This window comes from Charadrius vociferus, unplaced genomic scaffold, assembly GCF_000708025.1.
Source record: "Charadrius vociferus isolate BGI_N301 unplaced genomic scaffold, ASM70802v2 scaffold311, whole genome shotgun sequence".
Classification (NCBI taxonomy): Eukaryota; Metazoa; Chordata; class Aves; order Charadriiformes; family Charadriidae; genus Charadrius; species Charadrius vociferus.
In genome coordinates this window covers 609,430-627,770 of record NW_009646965.1, presented here as the reverse complement: position 1 = coordinate 627,770, position 18,341 = coordinate 609,430, and the positions used below count along the sequence as shown (strand labels likewise).

At 37.1% G+C, this 18,341-nt stretch overlaps 1 protein-coding gene across 1 annotated transcript; it reads right to left on the bottom strand.

The window, feature by feature from the left end:
• Positions 1 to 830: 830 nt before the first annotated feature.
• DCUN1D1 (DCN1, defective in cullin neddylation 1, domain containing 1) lies at positions 831 to 10,134 on the bottom strand. The gene is made up of 6 exons (XM_009895297.1): positions 9,923 to 10,134; positions 8,498 to 8,666; positions 7,773 to 7,903; positions 3,195 to 3,277; positions 2,852 to 2,948; positions 831 to 1,328 (listed from the first exon to the last, which is right to left on the bottom strand). Exons 1-6 carry the CDS (start codon positions 10,095 to 10,097, stop codon positions 1,249 to 1,251), a joined length of 735 nt encoding a protein of 244 aa, XP_009893599.1. The 5' UTR covers positions 10,098 to 10,134; the 3' UTR covers positions 831 to 1,248.
• Positions 10,135 to 18,341: the final 8,207 nt, after the last annotated feature.

Genomic DNA, 18,341 nt, shown 5'->3' with positions numbered 1-18,341 from the left:
AAGCCAGTGTAGTATTTTATATCTGATCTGTGCTTGTTTGGGAAAGCTTTACTCTGAATTTCCATATTTGGCAACCACAGTGATATGTCGATTTAAGGAAAACTCAACAAAATAATTAAAAAATGGGTGTCATCCATAATGGCAGTACCTATATGTTATAAAGAGTTAACTTACTTCTCAGGATAACGGTTTCAAAACCTAGATTCACATCAAACTCACCAGCTTCTTGTACAACAGGGCCATTTGTTTCGTCATACCTCAACCATAAAAATTCCATGTCTCAATTTAAAATACTGTATTGTGTAGCAAACATTTAAGACACAAATTCAGTATATTCAAGTTTTAGATTTCCACAGAAATGAAAAACCTTTCTTTGACAGACATAAGCATTTCAAAACTGTAATGAAATCTGATTTCTTAGATAATAACCTAGGAATATTAGATTCTATCGTGACGCACACAGCTTATCTCAATGACGCTCACTGAAGGCTGACTATAACATTACACACGGGTGCTTTAAGTGCACAGTAGTTGTGTCGTACTTCAACTGTTCTCACAGTCAGTTGATGTACAATCAAACCATTCAGATAGGCACCTAGATACCCCAGTATCAACCACCTTGGGTTTTCTTGGTTATTTCTGTAATTGTTTTTACCAGATACTCAAACTCACTTATACGATACCTTTACTTTTCCAGAAAAGAAAAAAAAAAAAAAAAAAAAAATCGGACCCAGTACACTTAAATATATCACTCTTACAGGAAGTGCTATCAATACAGTCTTTGCAACTAGCCCCAAGTGTATATTTAAGGATTCTTTTAAAAATTGTTTTGATGTTGATCTGTGTAATTCAGATGTCATACAACTGTTGTCTGATGATGATCAGCATTGTGCTTTATGTGAAACCAGAAACCTCAAAATAATTATAAAGCTTCTAGGACTTATGGGAGATGAAACTAGGGTGGTCCACCAAAAAAAAAAAAAAAATTAGAAAAAAAATCCGTGATGAAATCCACAATGTTGGAATTTTAACTGGCAAGAGTGGTCCAGACTAGAAGAAAAGCCCAAACCACCAGTAGAAGAATGAAATATGATATGGTCCAAGATGTATCCTTAAAGTTTGTCTCAACCCTCAGCCATATCGTGAGGATTGATCTTCAGTTCAGTCCAGCCAGCAGAAATTGACTGTGCAATTTTCCATTTCAGGTATTTGTACAGACTATGTACACTCTAGAAGGGTCCTTTAGTGCTACACTGTCGTACTTTTTGTCCCAGCAATTTGAGGGCGTGCAAATTCCACAAAGTCATCAATAAGAACTGGCCATGCCCCTAAAAGAAAAAAGACCAAAAAGACCAGAATATAAGAACTTAATTCAACAAGGCATTCTTTTTAAAGCTTCAGAGACAAGTTATTTACTTGCCAGTCTTAACTAGGCATAGTTTCAAGAAAAAAAAATGTAAGAAAAAAATTGCAATTTCCTTGCTTGAAATTTAAGAGCTGGTTAAAGATTTCTCCTTCCTTTAAAACCATTTAATAGACATCCCTTTCAAGGGTCATATATCCTTTATCTTCCTGACCAAAAAAAAAAAAAAAAGGCAGGAAAAAAAAGCAGCTGACAAAACTTCTAGCTTAAAACTGTCCTGGTTTTGGCACCAGAACTTGATCTCCAGGATGGCAACAGCTGCTTAAAAGATGTTGAATATTGGACGAAGCAGTCTGTGCTGTGTGCAGCAGCGTATCGTGACATACTACAGCATTTACTGCTCACAATTTGATTTTGCGTGAATGCAATGCTCACCTGTTAGAATGGGCATCCTCAGCCATACCTGAAAACAGCAAAATGCACTGCGACAGCCAGCAGTAGCCTAGTGCGCCACAAGGCTGGTATTACACTATATAGACACTCTTCCATGTTCTTTATCAAGAGGTAGTTAAAATGGATATCAATATTTTACATATCATGGGCAGCCACATCCAAAGAGGTCCCGTCACGTGCATGATGGTGACATGAAGATTAAAAATAAGTGTGGGCCATTTTTTATTTTTCCACCCATAAAATATTTTTATTCCAAATCATTAAAACATGTTTTCTGCCTTTAATCTTTCTAAACTACATTGATTTATTATGGGCAGCAGCCTATTTGCTCAATGATAAGGGAATGAGAACTGTCCATAAAGTTGTAGAAGTTTGCTCCCCTCTGTTCTGGAAGCATCAGAAGTTTACAGTTTCCTCCACTCACTGAACTGATCTGCCACCAACGATTGAAGGTAATTAGCTGTTCTTGGCTACAGATGGACTGGAAGAGGAAAGATCAATAAAAAAATTTACAATAAACATATTTGGTAGGATATAACTTATGTTTAGCAATCCTTGTATGCTGCCATCTTCACTTTAATATTACTACATGTCTGATCTTCACATAAACTGAAGCAACCAAACTTAAAAAATACTCTGAGCTAAGAAATGCAATAATCAGAGGACACTGCGAAGAAATGCACAGGCCACAAATCAGTTACTTAGTTGAAGACGCCAAGAACTGCGCTGACAGAGAATCTGTGTTTTTTAAGTGGACAAATATCAGTGTTTGTCTCTAAGAAAGAATTAGTATTTGAGCTCAGACAGAAGGAAAAAAAGAAAATGGGTTTAAGAAAGTTGCAGCTTTTCTGTTTTAAACCTGCAGTAGCAAACAGATAACAACATCATGCATTAAAGTAGCTCTAACTGAACTTTAGATCACAAGTGATATTCTAATTATGCTGTTATTACACAGCTGTGCCAAAGCAGATATACAGTGATAAATGTAGCATAAAACACAGTTAGAAGTTAATGAAAGAAAATGGAAATGTTTACCTTCCTCATCATAGTTAGACATATCATCTGCTATCATTGTACTAAAGTCTAGAAGAAGGTTCCAGGTATCCTTAGGAATTGATCTTTTATGATGTTCCTGTTTGGAGGGGTGGAAAATTTACATTTAAAAAAAAATATATTAAAAAAACCTTATACATATTCATTGTTACTGTCTTGGACACAACCATATCCCCAAAACCTATTTCTTTACCACACACTATGAAGTGCAGTATTTGGGATCTGGTTCTAAATAGTCTGTCTCATCTACTCAATAATTTAAACATATTTATCTTTCAAGTTTTGAAAACACTGCAGTCCAGTTTATGTAAAGATTTAAACTTACCAACAAAAATTTGTTCCACAAGTCTAGAAATTTAAATCTTCCATTAAGTACTAAATTCCAGTAGGCAATGGCCATTTCTAAATCTGTAATATTAAAATATATTACTTTTAGAGATATACATTTCAAATCCTCTCCACTGAGATACACTCATAAAGGTGAACAGATTAATCTAATGCAAATATACTCGTGGATCCTTTACAAAAAGGCAAGCATAAATAAAGTGTTACACAAATATTTTATAGATTTTGATACTATCACATGAATATAGAAGAACTGAAAATTGCCCATATTACTAGCTAAATATCCAAAACACAGAAGGATATTTCATATGACTTTTGCTATGTAACAATACTTTAGTTAAAATACAGTGGAATATTTTTGTCTTAGAAATGCTATTGACTCGAAAAAAAAAATGTTCTAGTAAGATCTTCTTTAATCTTTTTAATACATAAAATACAACTTACATAAAACTAGCTTTTTATGATTTCATTTTTAGAGCAACTTTGTTACAGGTGCTGGCTTTGTAACATGGTTTGTGTCAACTGTTCGTTTCTGCAATCAGGTTTCCTTTTGAAAAAAAATCTTTCAGTACTGTACAAGCAGATGGTTGATAGTTGGTAGTTGTTGGTCTTTTTTTCATTGGGTTGAGTTTTGGGTTTGTTTTTTTTTTTGTTGGTTTGGGGTGGGGTTTTTTGTTGCTTTTTTCCAAAGACTCCTGTTAAGTTCTTGCTTGTTTTGAATCCGTTTCTCAGTCATCCTGAGAAATCTGAACTGACGCAGCTCAGGAACAAGAACTGCCTGCGAGGCAGCTGTGTGCTGCTGTCAGCAGTGGGTGCTGTTATAGTGTAGCAGTTAGAAAAAGAGACTGGTTAGTCTAGCATGTAAGAAAAAAAGAACAACTCACCTCCCTGGTATTTGCCAAAGGCTAAACTGACATGCATTTACTGTTTATTAGTGATATACAGTAATGTGTTAGCTGATAAAGGGAAGTTACGTGTCCAAGTTCTAAATCTCTACCTAGCACAATCTCCATTCCCAGGAATTAAGAAGGACCTCGTTCTGTATAACGAAATGCTACTAACTGGGATCTTACTGAATTCAGTATCCATCACCAACTACATACAGTAACCCCAAAAGGCTACCTAGTTAAGTGACCTCTTTTTTAACAAAAGCTTTTATATATTTTGCAGGCTAGCAAATCTCTTCCATAAACAATCTTCTTGTGAGAGCAGAGAGAAGAGGCACCTGACCAAGTGCACCTCAGGAAGAAAAAGAAAAACCCTGGCACAACCCAAGAAAACCACTCCCTTCCCCCAGACACCCAAACTATTTTAAAAAAGCAGGGAGGTGGATCTTAGAGGGGAAATCAACAGCAAACAAAGAGCACGCACTCTGCATTGCTGAAGGGAAAATAGATGGCGTTGGGGGGAAGTTTAGTATCTTTGATATTAAAAGTTCTTCTCAAACAGCATATTCACATTACAATGCTTTCTGACTAAAGAATAAAATTTGTGGAGGATTTTCCAGCAGCTGTAAGGAAAAAATTTCAGACAAAAGTGTAAATTTGAGTTTCGAGAAGCAGTGACTAATTAAACAGAAGTCACTAAACAGAAGTCACTACTCCTCAGTAAATAAAAAGCTGTCATTTCCACACATAGCTTAAAGAGTGCAAAGGCTACGCATCTCTCTTTGGTAGAAGATTCAGATACAAAAACATACACTTCAGCTTTCAACTGAAAAATCTTTCTGAAAGTCTTTCTGAAAATGAATAGATGAACTGACAAACTTCAGATGAAGCTAGTCAGTTCCTCAAGGAAAAAGACTAGAAAGCCAAGTTTTATTTACTTGTGATGCTAATATCAGGCATACCAAAAAATGCAAGGTCATCAAATTGCTGCATATTTATAGTGGTTTATAAAACAAATACTGTAAACAAACTGTGCATTCTGACATGTTTAGACAATCTTGAGATTATTCTTCTGGGTAAGCAAGGGCTTTAAAAAACAGGTCTCAGGATGCTGCAACGTCAAACTCATTATGTGAGTCCACACATGGAAGCACAATAACATAACACCCTAGGACAAACTATGTATTTTAAACGAAATTTTATGAAGTCACAATATTTGAAAGTAATGATATAATTTTAGGTTTTCATAAGAAAGTGAAGGAATGCTCAGGAAAGTCCTCATGGATCAAATATGAAAGTCTCAAAATATATGCTCCATTTTGAGTTTTATCCAGAGAGATGCAAGTGAAGCAAACAATGTTTGAGATGAACGTAAGCGAAAAGGTATTCTCAAATGACATGCAAATATCACAAGAACGTTTAAGACATCCACAGCACTTACACGGTAGTAAGGAATTATGCAGAGGAAATGCATTTCCTGGACTATGCCTGAACTACTACACAATGTTTGTAAGATTATATACACTGAAATCAATTTGCAAGTTTCTACAAGCAGTTATTTAGACACTCCAAAATTAATTGCCTAACTAGGAGCACTCACTTTTCAGCACTGTACTTCTCCCAGTATTCTTTTGCTTCAGGGTTTCCAGAATTATTCTGCCCTATCATAAATTCATGCCTAGAACTGTGTAGTTATTGGCACCAAAAGGGTTGGTAAGTATCCAGATTTTAAGCTTAGTCCTACATCACTTCCAGACCCAGACAAATAAGTAAATAATAACAACAACAAGGAAAATCTTACACTATGTATGCCCTGTATGAATCTGAGAAAACTATACTTGTCTTTGTCACTGTTAGAGCTTAACCTGCATAAAGACACTTTAAGATGAATGAGAAACAAAGCAAGGGCCTTAGTTTTCCTGGTAAATAATTTTTACTGGAGTCTGTTCCACCTGGGATACTCAGAAGATTCATTTCCATATGGGACTGGGGAAGGGGGGCTTATCAGAAAAAAAAATGCAAGTCGGGCTTATACCTTAGAAATATGGAGAAGAAAATAAGAGGCAAGTACTACATCAAATAGTTCTGTTATTCTGAAGCTTTGAGAAAACAGAATTAAAAATGATCATGTAATTATGACATTATTGTGATTTGCCATTTCACTTTTACCACCTTACAGAGTTTCTACAAAATACTCCTTGTTCTGTAAAGCTGCTTAAAGATTAAAAACAACATACAAATGTTACAATGGTAACCACAAACAACAACAACCCTCAACCAAAAACCAAAACTCTGCAACTCTTCACATTGCAGAACTGATTCCACACTGACACCCTCCATAACCTTAACTTCTGTCCTCTCACAATTCAATTACTGTCCATGTTTTCCTTGTAGTAGCAGTCTGAAAAAAATGTAACATGACTTTCTACAAGAATTAAGAATCAGCCCACTCATTTATTTGCAGGATTCATATCCGACTACATGCATGCAGAAGTATTTTTAAACAGTTTAGCAGTGCTCTTTTAGCTTCTTCTAAGACAATGACACTAACAATCCAATTGAAAACAGGATACATAAATATATTAGAGAATGACACAGAGTCAAAACTGAGACATGGAGTTCTTGCTTATTCACTTATTTTTCAATATTCACTTTAAGCCAGAAGTTGGTCAACGTATAAAAGACGACAAAACCAATGCAAAATGCTCATCTTTTCACAGTGCGCAAATGCAAAGCTGGTCGGTGGCAGTCAGTTTAAGGCATTTTCATTACTGAGAAAAATAAATTCACAAGCTGCCAAGGAAGAACCTTCTAGTATTTTATTTCTTCTCAAAGTAGAACAGTTAAGAAGTTGACAGTTACAGAGTCATTAAACACTAGTTATGGTTAATATCTCAACTACACTGTATATAAATGAATATGTATTCTGGTTGGTTAACACTACTGCCTGAAAGAAACTTTTGTTCCCTAATTTTTGCCATTTTGAATAGACAGATCTACAGTTTGTTCACTTAGTTCCATCCAAACTGTGGTGTTTTGTCATGTTTTTGGTGTTGGTTTTTGTTTTCCCCAAAATTATTTTTAATAAGCGATTCTTCCACTTCACCTGTTATACTAATCAAAAGCACAATCAGCAGAAGAGCAAAAAAAGGCTGTAGGTAGATACCTATTACCAACAGTACAACAGGCATCAAGCCCAGGATATAGAAATCTATTTGTAGTATTCCAACTCTATTTTGCCAAGACATTTGCAAGCATCTTTGGTGTCACAAGAAACTGTACAAGTGTACTTACATGGAAATCGGTTTTACAGCTTAAATTTCTCCGAAAAGTGAAAATGCAATTAATCTGTTCAGTGCTGCAAATTCTAGGTGGTATAATTATGCTTTTAATGTAAGACCATAATCCATTGTGCTTACTGAGAATTGTACACACTCTTAGTGAAAGAATAAACCCTCTCTCATAAAATTTTGTAGTCTATACTAATGATGTAGATATTCCTATCAATCTAAACACCTCAAATTGATGCCTATCTTTCAAAACAGAGACTTATTTTATCCCAAGGGTGGCTACCTGTCAGACTCATTGGATCACAATAATATTTTCACTTACTGCTTTAATCAGTCATTTCCCATATTTACAAACAAATGTTTATAATTAAGAATACATACCTAAACCTTTCTGTCCTGGATTCTTTGCAAAGTTGAAAGTAAACTGATAAAAATCCTTAAATCTTCCTGGCTCTTTTAATTCTTGTTCCATTTTAGGAATCTGGGCCTTCAGTTTTTCTATGCTGTCACATCTGCATTTTAAAAAGCATATTTATTTGAGTATTATTCATTTTGCCATAAAATACGAGTTATAACTTAAAATTTTGTAATTTTTTGTGGAATACACTACGATTACCAAAACAAAGTTCAGGAAGCCTGTAATTAGTCTGCATCTATAACAACAAAGAAATGAAATTGTTGTATTTCTTCACATTGCCATTTGTACACACTAGCTGATACATTAGATTCTATAATCCGCAAGATTTTTAGAAAAACGTGGTAAAGACTACTACATTCTCAGAAGGCAGAGAAAACCCAGGTATGCGAGACTGCAGACCAACATCCTTGCTTACCTACTGCAGTAGCTCTATGGCAACTAACTGAAATACTCACACAACCAAGGCAAGTAGCACTGAAAGTTGCCTCCCTTTTTTTGGTCACTAAGCATCTAGCGCATAGACAGCATTTTTACAGAGGCAGACAAGTGATGCTAGACTCCAAAAAGTCTCTGTAGTCTGAAAGGACAACGGGATTGTGGATTCCCCAAAGCAGGGCTGTTTCACTGTGCATTCCAGCTTCTGACACTGGATTACACTGTCAGTGTCTAATACTTACTGCACACTTACCCTAGCTCAGTCATTCCATCCATGAATTCCAGCTTTGAAAATTCACACTGTGTTGCAGCTCGGAATTTCCATGCAATAATGAGTACAGTAATGCTGGCTGGGTCAAGAGCTAGATCATCACAAAACTGCTGTATACCATCTATACCAATCTTATTTTCATCTTGAGGATCTTTGGGATATAAAAGTAAGTATCAAGAAAAACAGATTTTTGAGAAAGCTAATTTATTCAACACGAGCATTTAAGATAAGCGAACATTTTCAAGAAGTCATTTCAGCCCTTATGAGTGAATATTTTAAAAACAAAATTAAATCAGTATTTTCAACGGTTCAGTTTTGACAATTGAGGAAGATACTACAATTAAGCCTCCCATACAATGAAGCTTATGTTATTTTCATGGAGAGGCAAAAGCACCACAAACATTTGTTCTCTGCCTAATAATTTGCGCCATATTCTGACTCATTCCCTACAGAGAACAGTGGTCCTTTCCCACCAGCACACTTAATTACTGGCATCTTTGGTAAGACTGCCAATCTGTGTACCATTATAAACAATTCTGCACTGTCCACTTGCAAGCTGTACTGATCGAATAATCACATCTACCCATAAACTACTAAGTCAATATTACTTTTATGCATTTTCTGGCATCACCAGCATGCATGAGATTGGACACGGTAACCTCCAAGAGGAAAGTTACGTTGTCCCGTTACCGATTCCAAGTCAGCCAGGCACACTCCTCTTTCCAGGAAGGAATCAACATCTGGTCTGGAAGTGAGATGCTCACATTTCAAGTGCACTAAACAAAGATCTACTAACGCAAGCCAACAAAGACTTCAGGAAAACGGTATCTGGATTATCCACGCATATGAAAACTGACAGAAAATGTAGTACTCATTTTCAGATTTTTTTAAAGTGCTAAAACACAGAATTTGTTCTACGTACTGAATCCACTTTACTATTTGTAGTAGGATATCATCTGTTGAACACTGGTTATATAACAGATAAAGAGACTTTGTTTTCTTTTCTGTTCTGTTTGTAACTATCTAATAATAAGCACAAGGTGAATAAAAATTAAGGTAGAATCCATCCTTGGTATGTAACTTTCCACTTTGTCAGGAGCGAGTCCTGAGTGCTTTCACCAGAAGAATCACCTAAAATCCACGTTAACCATTACAGTTACTCACTGTACACACCATTGCAGTTCCAGACCCTAATCTTGTATTAATGTACACATATTTAGAGCACATAAAGCAATCGCATGTAATCCTTGTGAAGCAGAAGCCTACGTATATTCCCCTTCTAATCTGAGTTACTAGTAATAGAAAAACAAAGCTGAAAGACTTGGTTAAGATATTCAAGCACAAGAACACAGCTGCAAAGATACACTGTAATTAAGAATACATACATATATAACTCAGGGTACTCACCTTTGTATCTGTTATATAGTTGTTCTAACTTCTTTCTGTCCAATGATCCTTTAACACTCTCTCGTATATAAAGTTCAGGATTTTGGAAAAAGTTGTCTGTTGCAACATCTAACTTCCAGTCATTTTGAGACAGACAACTCACTGCTGTCTTTTCACTAGATTGTGTGAAGACCATAAACTGACGCACTTTATCCTTCTGTGATGATTTCAACTTGTTCTAGTAAAAACAGACAAAACTAGAAATGTTTTACTGGACAAAAAAAAAAAAAATATCATCAGTACTGTTAATATTTTTAATTCAGTACCTTTTACAATTTTCCTAAGCAATTAGACTTTCTCTAACTACTAGGGAAGTTAGACACTCAAAGCAACACTTATTTTCTCCTTTTTTTTTTTTTTCTTAAATTTAAACTTACCTTCATTCTAGTTACTTTACATTGTAACAAAACTGAGTTAAATCATCACAAAAATTACGCTGGCAAAGCAATCACAGAAACAAAAAATGGGTATTCTTACTGCATATTTGGGAGAGAGCACTGAAGGGTATAGCAAATTCATATCCAGCTGTAAAATGGGACACCTTTCCATATAAACCATTTTATGAAAAGAAAAAAAAAAAAAGAAAAACACATTCTCCTCTCAATAGAATGCTACACCTACCAAAAAAGGGCAATTAAGATGACTAAATAAAGCCCATGGCTATCAAAATATTTGATAATTAATTGCCTGAACAGATGTGGCAGAACAGGCCGTTTAATAGCTTACCACCCCTGAAGGAGAGGCTGGCATTCATTCAGTCCCAGCTGAGGGAACCGACACAACACCAGCTAGTGCAGGGTGAGGGGCGAGACCAGGCTGCCAGCAACAGGATCTCTTGATGTGCCTCTTGATGGCAGAAAGGAACTAGGCTGGGTCATCCATTTCAGGGAACTACACACCGAAATACCTTAAGAGATTTTTTTAATTTTTTTTTTCCTCCACAGATTTTTCACTTTGAAGATGCTCATCTCCACCTACACAATTTGCCAAACATTCCTGTGAGGAGGCATTGTCTCCATTTCACAGGTGCAGCAACTGAAGCTAAAAAAAAAAAAAAAAAAAAAGGGTAATTTTGCCAGAGGCAGACAGGGGAGTGAGTAGCCAAGGTGAGAGCTCTGGAATTTCAGGCCTTCTGCCCAGACCAAGAGACATCCCTCTCTGCTCTAGCGCAAAACTGAATGGAGAACTTGACGCCAGTAATTCATCAGCATAGAGTGACTGCCGAGGGTATTTTTGATGAGGAGAAGCACACTCAGTATTTCAAGGATATTAGTTACACAAAACTAACTGCTGATCAGGAGAAAGCAATCATACGGCTCTTGCACTAAATCCAAATTCAGTTCTAAAGTTCACTCAATATATTCAAAGCAAAAAGACTCCTAATGTTACAGTTTGGTAAATATAAGTTCCGACTTTTAAGTCAGGATTGGACTTCTTACATGGCACGAATATTACATTTGTAGTTTACCTTGCATTCTAACCAGAACTTGTATATTCTGTTCATTATTGTAATTTCCAAGCACAGCCCCTTCCCAGGGACTATGGGGGGGGGAAAAAGGCAAAAAAAATGATCTCTAGACATGATAAACTGTCCCCAGCCAAAGAACAAATGGCTTAGGAGCAGTATGAGCTCAAGCGCTTCATTCCAAAGGATAATTAGTGTCCAATCACATTATCATTAGAAAAAAGAACTAACGCTTCAGAATAGGAATTCATCTGCCTTAAAGTCAAAATCAGATTTCTGCTGCTTGATGACAGTGAAAGTGAACACTATTATTTGTAAGAGTAATTATCAGCTTCAGAGTTACACCTTTAAAAAAAAAACCAACACAAGAGCAACACATTTGGCTTCAACTGATACCCCCATAATATATTAAACAGCCCAATACCCTTTAGTTTTAAGATCCCTTGGAAAAAAAAAAAAAACCAAACAAAAAAAAAAACCCCAACCAAAACAGCCCTATATCCACAACACTTGGCTGAAGCTAAAATTTTAGCACACACTGCAGACTTAAACACAGTGGTATTAGTTAGGCTACACTACTTTTAAAGCTACAAGGTGTTACTGTTTTATTTCAGTCTCTTGAATATGGTTCTCACATTGAACATTTAGCTACAAACATGTTTCTGAAACTCAGATTTTCAGAAGTGGTTCCAGGTGAAGGTCAAGCCATCAAAGTAGGTCCTGTGAAGACCCTTTGCTGACGATTTGTGCACGCTTCCAAGTTTCACAATAGACCTTCAGCACCTCACAGTATTGAGCTCAAACTTCCACAAAAATCACTTATGCTGGCAAAGCCATGTGGAATGACTTCCAGAAATGACTAATGAATTTTTAGTTGCAGTTTTAAAAAAAATATATTGCAAACTCAGACATATTAAAGCAAACCATTGAACGAAATCTCAAATGAAGATGAAACAATCCTAAGGTTAATTTTCAGTATTGACTACCAGCTTCCTCAAAGCAGTCCCACACAGCCAGACTGCTGCATCACCACAGGCTCAGCTGCACTATAAGGCACGAACACTTACCACCTTAGCATTTTTTGATGGCTTTTTTTGACAAAGCTGGTGCCTTTAATCATTAGGGTTTTGTTTGTTGGGGTTATTTTTAACAGGTACACATAAGTATGCGTAGACCTTTTAATAGTGAGTATTCTGTAAAACCTCAAGAGGCTTTGTTCTGCCCTGCTCTTGCAAGGGTAAACTCTAAAAGCAAGACATACAACAAAAAGTCAAGGAACAGGTTTACAAGGGCTTCACCACGGATGACCAACACCACAAAAGGTTTTGCATGTTGTCACATAAAAGGAGAATGCATTTTATTAGGTAAAAAAAATTGCAGCTTAAATAACTTTTATGATAAAATTTAAATCCTGTATATGCACACGAGATCTTCCTGTGCTTAGGGCTCCCTAAGCGATAGTAACAATATAAAAGCTTTTTAAAAAGAACACGGAATTTGCCAAGAGTCAAGCAGCTAATGACACTAATCAGTATAGCATTCAGTAATATATTAAGATGCAATAAATCACACTGTTCATCCATAATCTTTTTCTGGAATAACTATATTTTTACTGGTCAAATAAGAGTTTATTTTTAGTGAAGAAGCGCCAAAGCCCTTTCTTTATATTTGATTAATGTTTCCGCAGAAGCTTGCCAACATGGACGAGATGCTCCACATCCTAAGTGACTGGACAACTCTTTGAAGGCCTACTACAGGACAGCAAGAGATGAAATTACTGCTGAGTTTTTATTATCCTATTATAGCTCTTCTTTCAGCACATTAAAAACCCACACTTCAAGCAGGAACAGGTTCCAAGCCTTCTGCACTTTTAAGGGCTATTTCTAGAAGCCGAGCTCTAACAGTCTATTACTGTTTTAAGTGTGCAATACAGAAGCCAGAGCACCCTATAACCTTTAATCCTGTAGTCATCAGGCAACAAATACCTTACACAGCAATTGGATGTGCCGTAATGCAATGCAATCCATTTAAAATATCTCAACTTTAACACTAATTAAAGAGGAAGACAGAATTTTATTTAACAGGTATGTCTTGCTTTAATATACAGGTGAAAACCAACAGAAAACAAATGCAACAAATTTTCCGCTACGTCCTACCCCTTGCGCTAAAGGGAAAAGGAAAAATTCAGATCTGCATGTAAGCCTTTGATCGAGTCTGTGTGGTATCCAAGCTACCTTTCATAACAAGGACATCATAAGACACAAGGTGAACTTACTTTTAAAACACAGAATAACTTCTCCAAATGAAAAGCTACATTATGTAGATTCATAAAACTACAATAATTATATCATTCTAATGAACACCTGATGCTCTAACAATGATTTTAAAATGAAAATTTGCCTCTCCCCATAAAGTATCAAATTTGATAATTCTAATTCAATAACTCATCCTTGATCAGATACTTCAGTGAAAGATTAAAAATAAAAATAAATACTTGGGCATCTTTTCCCCCCAGTATTTTTCTTCTGGCCTCAGACTGAAACTCCTCCTGTCTAGGGGAGGAAGCTTTCCCAGTCTAGGGGTGGGGAAAAATGCCAGAACTGATCTGCCAACTCTGACTACATGGCTGTTTTTCCTTATCTTTTACATACAATTTTTAGTCACCTCAGATTCAAAGATCAGCTCTGCACACTGGTCAACATTTTCTGGATAGCTAATAGCCATATGAGGGCTCCACTCTCCTGGATAATGTCCATGGGAAACAATAACAACCTTCATCCCACACTGCCTGGACTGGAGAGCTGAGGATTCCTACCAAAACCCTCTTCTTGGACTTTGCTCAAAGGTTATACGCGGCTGCCAGCTAGAAAAGCAGCGCACCACCAGTTTGAAGTATCCCTGCCCAAAACTCCTTATGGCACCCCAAAGAAGGCATTCACACAGTTACTCCTTAATGGGCAACTGCTTTCCACCCTTCCCATGATTATAGATGATCTGATTCCTGCTAGTTTCACTAACTAAAGGAATTTGAACGATGTGACATCTGTGCTTTTGTTTCAGTCAGGACTCAAGGAAAAGCCTGTTAAGTGCTCATGCATGTGACAGGTAAAAGCCTTTTCTAAAATAGTATCAAGCTCCACAAAGTCTAGGTTTTTATATGAACTGCATTTAAACTCTTGGTAGAGATGTGGCTGCAGGAAGCATCCTTGCACTTTCAAAGGACCCCGGTGCCATCAGATCAAACACAGAATAACTTCAGCCTGAACAGAGAGGAACGAGCTTGTGCTCATAATAACCTTACAGATCACAACTGCCAGTTTTGTCACGTCTTTACGTGACACTAATGGTCAAGAGAACATTGCTCCCTTACAGTGTCTGAATCACTCCAGATTGGGCTGTATCCATTAAAGGAACATACAAAACACCTGCAAATAATCTGGCTTATTGCTTGTGTTCAACAAATATACGGCCAAAGCTTAAAAGGTAAGATCATGAGCATTTTTCTTTGATAAGAAAACAAATGTTAATCACAACAGAAGTCTATGAATACACTGAATGACATTTTAATCCACCAACTGTGATGGCATACACATATACTACCAAAAACCCCACAAAATCCAAGTTAAAGACAAAAACAATTGAAGTAAATAGCCATAGTTTCTGTATAATGTAAACAAACATGCCCTTCAACTACACTTTCTAAAGCAGTTTTTTGAAAGGAGGGCACAAAAAGTAAGAGCGTAAGGACATTTTTAAGCTTCTGTTTCAAACTGATGTGAAACACATTTGTCTGCAGTGGAACAGAACAAAACTTAAAGATTTACAAGGTCCGTTCAGAATAAAATCCAAGGAAAAATCACAAGCAACTTAAAGATGCTTTTTGCACCCTCTAATGTTCTTTTAGGGGATAAAATCATTTTAGTAGTTGCACATGGGCAGAAGTCTTTCATAGAAGAGCAATATATAGTTTCCCAGAAGAATGCAGTAGTTGGAATAGTGTTTTAAGGTAATTAAGAGGTGAAGGAAACACCAAAAATCAGTGCTTTTTCAATTAAAATAGGACAAAATAAAGCTGTCAGTTGTTTAGCACTCTTAACTCTGGTCCAGGGCAGAAGATCTATTCAGCCATTAGAAGCTGCATTCATACCTTTAATTTGCATTGGCACCATAAAACATGAGTAAAATATCAAGAACTACACAATAAATTTCACACCTTGTTCTCAGAGTAGTTCATATTCCTGAATAATTTCTTCATGGCTCTAGTTAAAAGTGATGTTACAGTATAAGTTCAAAGGGTTCTCTGGTAAGCTAGGAGAGGAAACAAGATCATGCACCATCTTGTCGAGCACTCTGACTACTCTGTCCTAAGCGTAATGCCAAGAATCTACAAGTTATACTATGGGAGAACCAAAACCAAAAACATTTAATATCAACAAACTGCTACAGACATGAATACGCATCATACAAAATAGCCTTGCAGAATAACTTGTTGAGTTAAACACTACATAATAATGTCATGAATACAATAACATTACAGGAGACAGCGTCAGACATTAAATTCTTGTAATACTAGATTTTTACAACTTCCTGTCACCTGAGGTTTGCAATAAGAAATCATACATTTTGCAGCATAGAAATATTCTTCAGAGAACACAAATAGGACAATGTAATAGTTAATGTAAAAGGAGATAAGGTTTAGCTCTGCATGAAGATATGAATACTCACACACTTGCCTTAATCATCACATATAGTCCTAAATTCGTTGTATCATTCAGAATACAGGTAGTAGCTCTTCTCCTCAGAGAAAATGGCTTAGAGTACGATGGACCTGCTTGCTGCTCTGTCTTGATTTGCCCGCACATTGCTTGTCCTCATGACAAGGTGAAGCAATTAACACACTAACAGATAAGGTGAAGGAGACCATTTCTACAGATGCTGCTCAGCTCAAATGAAAATGTGGGTGAGAGGCAGATTGCTATCAGCAAGCCAAGGAACGTTGCCAGGGTGGTGTACCTGAGCACTGGACAGAAAACACTTTTCAAGTTACCTAAATGGCCAGAGTGAACCTAACAGGCTGCTGTAATGGTGTCCCTTCCAGAGAGCGGACAAAGACAGTCTGAAGCCAGGAAACCTTTGTCCTGAAAGCACCGGCCACACAAACACTGGTGAGACTAAGTCAGAGCCAGAAGTGATCCAACTGGCAGTGCTGCAGAGGTGAGCAGGAGCCAGACCCCAGCTGCAGGAGCCTCTATGGCAGCATTTGCTGTGCTGGACAAGCAACCCGACCCCAGGAACCTGCCATAGCCACTGGAAGGACTAGCCAGAGCAGTAGTGCATACGGGCAGAAAAAGGGGACGTTGAATCTCATGCTTCTGGGTGGACATCTTCAGATCTCTGTGAAGAAGTCTCCCTACTCTTTACCCTAACTAAATAGAGGATTTTGACGTGCCACAACTATAGGTACAGAATCCTATACCTGGGCATGAGAAACAATTCATACCTGTATTTACAACTTATAAAAGCTGCAGCCTGTCATTTAGTCCCACTTCAGTGTCTATGTCATCCTTTCACCTGGGTGTTGGAGTCAACAAGCACAACCTGGAAAACAGCTGTTTGCATAGTGCCTAACAACTATGCTCGGGGCCACGACTAGAGTATTCAGATACTCCCTCCAATCTGATAAATACCAATCTATGAGAATTGTATTGTTTCACAGGATATATCTGCTAGTTCTTCAGTTAAGTATTTCCAAGAAGAGTAAGCAGATAGGATTCTGCTGTTTCTCGCAAAAAGCTATTCTCAGAATAACGTGCCTCACTATTTCTGTTATATTGCCACCTACTACAGTATTGTTCAATTTAAATTTCTAACCACATAGCCAGCCAATAATACATGTATACACAAGACACCAATGGTGTATTTTACATACCTACAGTCTGAACTTTACCCAGACTTCAGTTTTAAGCTCCCATAAAAAACTCATGTGAAGAACTACATCAAACTATTCAATTAAAAATTATACTAGTAACACAGTGACAAGTTTATTAGAGGTCTACGTACTGCACCACTTAATTTAAATCCTGGCTAACCGAATTTTTACACCAACATAACTCCATCAGCTAAAGGTGACATTTTTATATTTTTAATATGCTTTTAACACTGCTTGCCAGAATAATATTAACTGCAGGCATAAGATATCTTTATACAAATAAGCGTACACCAGTAGATCTTAGACTCCCTCCTGCACCTTTCCTAAGACAATACAGCTGCTATAGAAAACTACTACTTTAAAATGTACAGGTGTAGTTAAAGCTGTACAACTTTTGTTTACAATGAAGGCCCAGACGGATGACTATAAACAAGTTCCCTTGACTGCAAGAGACCAGTAAGGAGCCCCCTTATTTAAAGCTAAGGAACGTCTTTTTCTTTTGTTTAGGCAAACAAAAATAGCAAATTTTGTTCCCACCACTGCAATTTATCTCTAGAAGAGGGAAGAAAGCCAGTCGATTTGAGAGTTCACAGCAAATCCTCAGCTACACGGCAAATATTAAGGAGAAAACGCAAAGTAGATAGGTCCTTGTTTACAACAGTTGTATGAATAGGAGCCTCACCAAAACCACAACACAATCATCCAGAAATTCTCCAACATAATCCCGGTTCAAGAAGGATCAACATATCCAAGTTTCCCAGTGAACTGGCAGCACTTCTTGGGGCCTTAGCCTCCTGAAATTCTGCGAAAAACTCCAAGTAGCCCTTGGTTTCTGGCACCGTCTCCAGTCACTGCTGCTCACCACCCCACGCAGGGCACAGACCCAGCTGCCCACAAAACGCTTCTACTGCCCCTGTCCCGTACAAGGCGCTGAACCCTCACACAAACTGCCAGCGAGCACCTCCTCGCCGTGAGGAGGCCTGACA